The 9,028-nt window shown below is 26.7% G+C and overlaps 1 protein-coding gene across 3 annotated transcripts; it reads right to left on the reverse strand.

Moving 5' to 3' along the window:
- Positions 1 to 1,840: 1,840 nt before the first annotated feature.
- Positions 1,841 to 7,571, reverse strand: LOC123260766 (homeobox protein 2). 3 transcript variants are annotated; one of them, XM_044722087.1, is made up of 4 exons: positions 7,412 to 7,571; positions 7,037 to 7,366; positions 4,982 to 5,505; positions 1,841 to 3,308 (listed from the first exon to the last, which is right to left on the reverse strand). In XM_044722087.1, the coding sequence occupies exons 2-4, from the start codon at positions 7,314 to 7,316 to the stop codon at positions 2,043 to 2,045; spliced, it is 2,070 nt and encodes a 689-aa protein (XP_044578022.1). In that variant the 5' UTR covers positions 7,317 to 7,366; positions 7,412 to 7,571; the 3' UTR covers positions 1,841 to 2,042. The 3 variants fall into 3 exon arrangements, with proteins under 3 accessions (XP_044578022.1, XP_044578021.1, XP_044578023.1); XM_044722086.1 differs by having other exon boundaries at positions 7,037 to 7,352; positions 7,412 to 7,570; XM_044722088.1 differs by having other exon boundaries at positions 4,982 to 5,334; positions 7,037 to 7,352; positions 7,412 to 7,564.
- Between the last annotated feature and the right edge of the window lie 1,457 nt (positions 7,572 to 9,028).

Below are 9,028 nucleotides of genomic sequence, written 5' to 3' on the forward strand. Positions count from 1 at the left end.
AAAAATTCACGATTTTCGATGAAAGTTTTTGCTTTAAAAATATAAAACATTTTTGAAATTATCAATCAATTTTTAAAAAATCTAGCCAAGAAAATTTTTTCAAAATTAGAGAATAATCTTATCAGCCGTTTTTAATAAATTCTTATCGACTTAATAAAATTTTGAGAAAAAAAATATTTAAAGTTTTTGGCCTCAGCCTCATTTTTGTGCAACACGCTCCGAGATTACTTCACAAAAAACTCTATAACTTCAAAAATACTTGTCCAATTGGCATTAAAATTTTCAGTATATATACTTAAATAGCCTGAGAAATAGGATCGCTAATCTAGTCAACGATAGTTGCTCAAACTTCGAATTATTTGACACTTCGATTACATCGTTTGTATCATCGGTTAAACGACTGCTTCTAATCACCACTAGTCTCTTGAAAAGTGCAATTTTATTTCGTTTTGTAATAATTATTTTCAGAAATATTTTTCTATAATGCTAATAATTGAAACTTATAAAGTAAATGAAATTGATTTAATTTAATTTAAATTTAATTCTAATTAAGGTAAAAGATCCAGTTATTGACACTGGCTTAGTTGATTGACACTTACAATTTTATTCTAATTAAAAAAATAAAATGTTCCCAAAAAACCGATTATCTTAAAATTTATAATTCAAAAATTATATTTATTAATTTATTAGAGTCGATTTGTTTTATTTAATTAAAATAAAATTGCAAGTGTCAGTAATTAGTTCAGTGTCGATAACTGGGTCTTTTAACTTATATGAGAGAACAGCGTTTTTTTGTATTTAAAATTATAATATTTATATTATTAAAGTAGATACCATAAATAATTTTTTAAAATAATATCTGAATCATGATTTTTAAAAATAGATGCCTAAAATCATTATGATAAGTATTTAAGCTGCATTCGAAAATACTCAATCTCTAGATACATAATTAAGAAATGACCTTGTATCTTGAGAACTATTGACATTTTTAAAGATATAAGCTGATCCCGATGTTACACTCATCGAGACCTTTCATTTGAGTACCCACATCAATTTTTTATATATTTTTATATATTTATATAAATGTATATATGAAAAATATATCAAAATGCATGTGGGTACTCAAATGAAAGCTCTTGATGAGTGTAACATCATTATTAGCTTATATCTTTAAAAATATCATGAATAGACAAAATACAATATAATTTTTTAATTATTGGATTTTTTAAAGATATAAGCTCATCCCGACATTATACTCATCGAGACCTTTCATTTGAGTACCCACATCAATTTTTCATATATTTATATATATTATATATATGTATATATGAAAATTATATCAAAAATCCATGTGGGTACTCAAATGAAAGCTCTTGATAAGTGTAACATCGGGATGAACTTATATCTTTAAAAATATCAATAATTAAGAAATGACATTGTATCTTGTCAACTAATGAGATTTTTAAAGATATAAGCTCACCCTGACATTACACTCAGCGAGACCTTTCATTTAAGTACCCACATCAATTTTTCATATATTTTATATATTTATATATATTAAATATATGTATATATGAAAAATATATGAAAATGCATGCGGGTACTCAAATGAAAGCTCTTGATGAGTGTAACATCGGGATGAGCTTGTATCTTTAAAAATGTCAATAATTAAGAAATTACCTTGTATCTTGTGAACTATTAACATTCTTAAAAATATAAGCTTATCCTGATTACACTCATCGAGACCTTTCATTTGAGTACCCACATCAATTTTTCATATATAAGTTGAAATAAGTACAACCCCTTATTTTAATCTATCTCATAATTAATTATTTAATACTTTCAATTTAACTATAGCTTTTATTGTTTCATAATACACAACAATAAATATTGGACATATATCTTTCGTATGATACATTTACATTCGAATATAATTATTTAAACATTTATATTCCGGTGGTCCATAATATATGAATAATCTGATAAATATATATTTCTTAGGCTGTTGAAGTTAAACATTTAAAATAAACATCTTACTTTCATTACATTTTGTACGGATAATAATTATTATTATTATTATTAAAATAATTGTGATGCTCTTGTTGCTCAAAGTCTTTCAAACAAGAATTATAATTACTGTGTGTGATTATTTTATAGCAAAGCGAGTTATCTTGGCCAACTAATGGAGGGATTTGTATTTGCGTTATTGAGACAGCAATTTTTCTACAGGAGTCGCGAGCAGCAACCAGATCATCATCATCATCTTCGTCCTGCTGAATATTATCGCAAACTCTCGCGGCCTCGATAGCAAAGAAGTTTATGCATTTCTTCTCTTCTTTTGTATTATCGCTGCACATCTTGCAAATCTGATGCCTGATGCAAGGCAGGAACAGCATCTGGCCCCCAATATAATTATTTACAGGCATGCAGTGCTGTTTTATTTCTTCCAGCTCCGAGCTAGGACACTCGGACTTTTTATCCTGGTGGAAAAAATACGGACGACTTTTTAAGTTATCATAATTATTACTAATCTTCGATAAATAATTCTTCTTCTCTCTGGAGTCTTTAACTCTGTACTCTTTATCAAAAGACTCGCCTTGCTGGTGAATTTTTATGTTATGCTTCAGCTCGTCCAAAGCTTTGCGCATTTTTTCCAATGAGTAAGCCGCGGCTAGTTGGCTCAGAATCTTGTCTTTTACTCTCTGCGTATCTTCATCATCAATCTCATAAACTTGATCTGCCACCGCGGAGTCTCTTGAGTACTTTACAATATTATCTATTTTGTTTTCATTGTTACGCTTCATCGACTTGTAATTATTATTTACATTATTATTTACAGAAGACAGGTGAGCATGGTTGTTTAAATTATCTGCCATGGTCTGGTAATAATGCTGGATCAGCCAATCATCGTCTTCTTTTTGGGTTTCAGGCTTACCAGCAAATGACCAATTAGGTTGCCGCATTCTTTTGTCAATCCCAAAGTACTGAGACCAATCAATATTCTTCTTCTTCTTACTTGTAATGTGAACTTGTTCTTGAGTCAGTTCTTCTTTGGCTTTTGATGTTGTTGTAGGATTAATATTATTATTTTTATTATTAATGTTGATATTCTTGGTACTGGAATGACTTTCCACAGTTGGGTTCACTGAATTCATATTGACAGGATTTTTTGATGGTTTTATTTGGGAATTTCTTTGTATGTTTTCTTCTTTTTTGTTCGGACCTGAATTACTTTTTTCGGACAAGTTTTTCTTATCATCTTTGTGAAGGCCGAACAAAATGTCTAGATCATCTTGTTCTGCAGTTTTCTGAAAATAGTTTTAAAGTTAGTTTGTATGAAAATTAAATTTTTAGAAAGATAATGACAAAAAATGACACTGAAGTTGACAGATATTAAAAATTTTTTTAGAATTTTATAGCAGTGGAATTATTATGAAAAAAAAATGTAATAAAAAAGTTTCGGATGTAAAAATTAAAAAAAAAATAAGTAAAAAATTTTTAACGCATTTTTTTATTGTAATTGAATGATATTAAAGTTAGCAGTTACTTGACTATTTTTTAATTTTATTTTACAAACAAATTTATTCCGAAAAATTATTTTTAATAAATTGCATTTTTACTTTTTTTAAATTTCTACATATCAATTTTTTTCTCATTTCTTTTACCATAATTTATTTGTTAGAAAATTTTTTTAAATTATCGAATATCTGCTAAATTAATTGTCATTGTAATTGGCTGCGTTCAGGTTTACTAAGTTCTGAGCAAGGCTGACTTTATCTACCAAAAAAATTAATTTTAGACACACTTAAATAAATATACCTTGCATTGTTTTATTATAGATTAAAAAAAAAAAAATAATATAGTTATTTTAAGTTATTGCTAGAATATATGCTCAGATCTGCTAAGAACTTAGTAAACTTGAACGCAGCCATTGATTTGTTATAAAAATTAAAAAAATTGACAGCTGTCAAAATTATTTCAAATATATATATATATATATATATATATATATATATATATATATATATATATATATATATATATATATATATATAATGACACTAGTTAAGTAAATGACATTAGAAATTTTTTTTAGAATTTTATAACAATAAAATTATTATAAAAAAAAATTTCACATGTGAAAATTAAAAAAAAAAATTAGTAAAAAATTTTTTCTTTTTATTTTATTGTAATTGATTTGTTATAAAAATGAAAAAAGTTGATAGTTATCAGCTAACTTCAGCAAGAAATTATATAGAGTAATCTTTTTAAATAATAATGATATTTGTATATTTTTTTATGACACTTTTTTGTGAACTATCTGGCTAATCTTTAAATAAATAATGCCAAATTTAAATGACTTAATAAATAAATTATAATAAAATTAATTTTCTGAAAAATTAAATTTGTAGATCTGTCAAAAAATTATTGTTGTAATTTTAAAAAAAATTTTTTCTTAGTAGTAATTTATTTGTTATAAAAGTTCAAAAAATGACAGATATCTGCTAACTTTACTTTCATCAGACTTTTGTGTCAATTGCATATATAAATTTTAAAATTAAAATAAAGTTAGCCGACATCTAAAAATTTTTATAATTTTTTTTATTAAAAAATTATTACAAAAAAAATTTTTTCATTTGTTAAAAACTTCAATAACTATAAGTGCAATTTTTTAAAAATATTTTTTAGTAATAATTTAATAAATTAAGCAAAATAAAAAAATCAATAATGTCGGCTAACTTTATTATTATAACTTTAAAGTATGACAATTTATAATTTTTAATTTATGGTATTGTATATATTATTGTGATGATTGATATTTAATTTAATTTATTAGATGCTTGAAGAAGTCATGATATATAAAAGTTGCAGAATTAAAACAAAAAAATCAAAAAATATTTTGAGATCCAGAGAAGCTGACTATATTTAATTATTTCATTTCCTGGGATCCGAGTAAATTAAAAATTCCAAACAAACTTACTTCAGGCCGGTTTGAGTCAGAACCAATCCACTGGTGCTCCATCATCTTCATGACATCAACATTCCTCTTAACAGGATAGTTATTTTTAACAATATCAAGATATTTGTCATTACTTCCAAAAGTCCTGAGTACTTGTCGTCGCTTTCGGTAATAAAGATCCTGGTCCTCTTTGTTTTTATCCATAGAAACTTTACTTAACTTATTATTGTTTATTATTTCAGCCAAGCTATCGTAATCGTCTTCCTCATTGTCTTCATCATTGTCGTCAACGTCATCATCATTATCATCTTGGTCGTTATCGTTTGAGCCGTCAATAAATAATGGGATACGCTCATGTGGTTTTTTATGCTCAGCTAGTGTCATCATCACCAACAAAAATGACATTAAGTTATTATTATTTTTATTTTTAGTATAGCCCATATTTTGGAGGTAATTTGACAGTTTCAGTGCTAATATATTTTTATCCTTGACATTAAGACGTTGTAAATCATCAATATTTTTAATTATACTTAGTAATTGTTTATCTGTATAATTAATTTATAATTTGTTGTCAATAATTACTTGTGAATAGTACTTCAATTTATTTATTTTACAATAAATAAAAAAATTTGAGATGATAAGAAGAAATGAAATTTAGTTAAAACTTTAACAATTTAAAAAAATTTTTTCTAAAAAAATTTTAATAAATATTTAGCTGTTTTTTTTTACAAGAAATTATATTTTAAAAATTTTTTATAAATATTATGATAATAATAATTAATTTTGATTAAGATTAAATTGTTTGTTATAAAGAAGAAATATCTTCTATATGGGTGATTCTCTGTAAGGATGTTTTTTGTTGTCCCAGGCATTTTTTTATTAGAAAAATTGTTATTTTGTTACTAAAACAAATTTTTTACGAAAGTAAAAAAACATTTCTATTTGGAGCATTGAAAACTAAAATGATATAAATTTTGATTTTTTTGCTATAAATTCGTAAACCACCGAAATAACAGTCCCCTGGGCTGTCCCATTCCCAAAATTAAAACTTTAAGATTAAATTTTAAGTTATTCGTCCATAATATATAATTTGGTCTATAATGTTTATAAACTTAATTAGTTAACTAACAATCTTCTTCAATAAAAAGTACCGAAAATTAATTTGTTTCATTAAATTCATTAAACCAAAGTTTGTCCCAGGCATTTTAAGAACAGTCCCCTGCCAGAAGTTCAAAGCCAAAAAAAAAATCCAGCGTGTTATTTTACCTTTTGTAAGGTTTATAAGGATCTAACTAGCCTTAAGTTAATAACCATAGGGCTGTTAGCGCTTTATCGGCATTTTATTTAGTGTCAAAGCACCATTTGTGCTGGAAATATGTGTCTGGGCCACTTCAAAACTCAGTCCCCTGGCAACTATTTTTATTTATAATTTATTTATAAAATTGGATCCATAAGTCTTAATATTATTCTAATTAATGTAAACATTAATTGAGAACTTGAAAAGTTGAATGCATTGAAATAGTTTGCTTGATTTTTCTCAATTTGATAAAAAAAAAAAAAAAAAAAAACAGTCCCCTGTGATGTTATATGGCAAAAGATACACAAATATCGAAAAAGCAAAAATTAAATCGGCTGTTTATTTATTATGATTAAGCTGATAGTTTTGTAGCCCTTGTTAATTTTGTTCCTAATAAAATCAAAAATAATTTGGTCGGACAATTTTGTACAGATTTAAGATGTCCTTACAGAGAATCATCCGTAATTATTAAATTTTCAATAAAACTGACATATGGTAAATGAAAACATATTTATCTAAAAAAGTATTAAGTCTTTATAAGTAATAAATATTTCAAATACTTTTCAAATTTAATCTATATTTATATGTGAATGCTCTGTATAAAAAGATGAGATCAAATACTTCCAATAATGAATGGCGCATTCATATAAAGCACGATATCTCTTTCGGAATTTATGGAATTTAATTAAAGCACGCCCTTATTTCTTCAGCTTTGTTTTGTCCATGAATTATTGATAAAAAAATTATATTTAATAGAAAAAATAAAATATATTTCTTACCATTATCATCAGAAGGATTTACAATATAATCCAGCGGATTTCGTTGTTGATCATAATAATTATGGTTTGAATTAACAGACCTCTGGACTCTGTGATTGTGATTATTGAGTGAATTTAAATGATTATGACGCACGGAAGCGGCGTTATTATTATTAATTAACGAAATTTTTCCATTGTGCTCTTCAAAATTATAGAGATTAGCTGCTCCGATTGATTTTAGTGACGCAATTGTTATGAAAAGAAGTAATATACTCGATCCTGAGGTCAATACTTTAGACATTTTTAATCAATTAGTTATAACTAATTACTACAAAGCCTGGAAAATATATACTTAAATTATTAATAAAAAAAAATTATTTTTTATAGTATACTTACTTAATTTCTTAAAAGAAATCACTAATATTTAATAAAACAATAATTGCGTTGTAAGTTTAAATTCTACAGTATTTTTGTGCGGTACACACACACGTTGAGCTTAAGAGAACATTGCAGACCGAATGACATTACACTGGGGTTTTTATTTAGTTTATACACACAATCGATTGTTAAGTGCGCGCATGTCAAAGGGCTCTGAGGTGTCAGCAACAAGTTTACGCGCAATTTTTAGGTGTGTCGTAATTTTATTCTAAGGTAAAGTACCCAGTAGTTGAACAGGTTTCAAAGTAAATAGTATATTACACCCCTTGGGAAGGAAAATAAGAAAAGCCTCAGATCACATGTAATTGTTGGCCGAGGCGAAGCCGAGGTCAACAAACATGTGATCTGAGGTTTTCTTTTTTACTTCCCAAGGGCTGTATAATATTTTTTTTTGCCCTCCGGGCGGAAAGTGGCAACTTTCGTGCCGCTGCGCTAAACAAAGTTGCCGCTTTCCGCCTTCGTCGAGCAAAAAAATAGTATACACTCCACGGGAACTAAATAAGAAAGCCTCAGATCACATGTTTGTCAACCTCGGCTTCGCCTCGGCCGACAATTACATGTGATCTGAGACATTTCTTACTTTACTTCCCTAGGTGTGTAATATACTATTTGTCCGAGGAAGGAGGAAAGCGGCAACTTTGTTTAGCGCAGTGAGACCAAAGTTGCCACTTTCCGCCCAGAGGGCAAAAAACTTATTTGACCCTACTTTTAATAGATAAAGATATAATTATTAGTTCAAATTAGTGATTTTCATGAAAATATAAACAATTTTGAATTGATTGAAGCGCAAAATAACACAGATAATTGATTATTTATATTTTGACAACGTTTTTAAAATAGACTATGAAAGGATTAGTACACGGAAAAAAGTAAACTAATATTCACTCGGATTCCGGTTCATTTTTATAGTTTCAAACAGTAAAGCGAACATCGGGGTGGCAAAAATATAAATATTATAGAACTTAATGTAGAAAGTATAAAAGCCACAATTTATAATTTAATATCCAAAATAAGTAATTAATAGCTGTCACTATAGTAAATAACGACTCTTTCATCTTAAAAAATTACAGTTTCAAACAGAAAAAATTGCCATTTCAATATATGATCCATATTATGAGGAGAAGAGAGAACTCAGATGAAAGAGAAGGGGATCTCACTCTGGGAGAATTTAACATTTGAAACAGTAAAAATTATACTTTTAAAATATAAATTTTACCAATTCAAGCAAGTCAATAATTACAGTTTGATTTTTAGCGTTGCGTTGAAAATTTACCATTTTACTTTGTAAATATTGACGTTGCTTGTATTAGAAATTTACTAACTTTATTTTATACTTTTTACATATCATAAAATCATTTTTTAGGTACGAAATGATAAATATCAAAGTCTGAATTCTTAATTATCATATTTTAACATTTTAGACATTTACATAGCGAATATTACTGTTTGAAATAGTATTTTCTTCCATGTAAAGAGTAAATTGTAACGTTTAAATGGTAAATATTATAAAATGATTAGTAAAATCATGATTTTACTGTTTGAAATGGTAATTTTTAGCAGTTAATCATTACTTAT

The sequence above is a fragment of the Cotesia glomerata genome, linkage group LG3 (genome assembly GCF_020080835.1).
Source record: "Cotesia glomerata isolate CgM1 linkage group LG3, MPM_Cglom_v2.3, whole genome shotgun sequence".
Lineage (NCBI taxonomy): Eukaryota > Metazoa > Arthropoda > Insecta > Hymenoptera > Braconidae > Cotesia > Cotesia glomerata.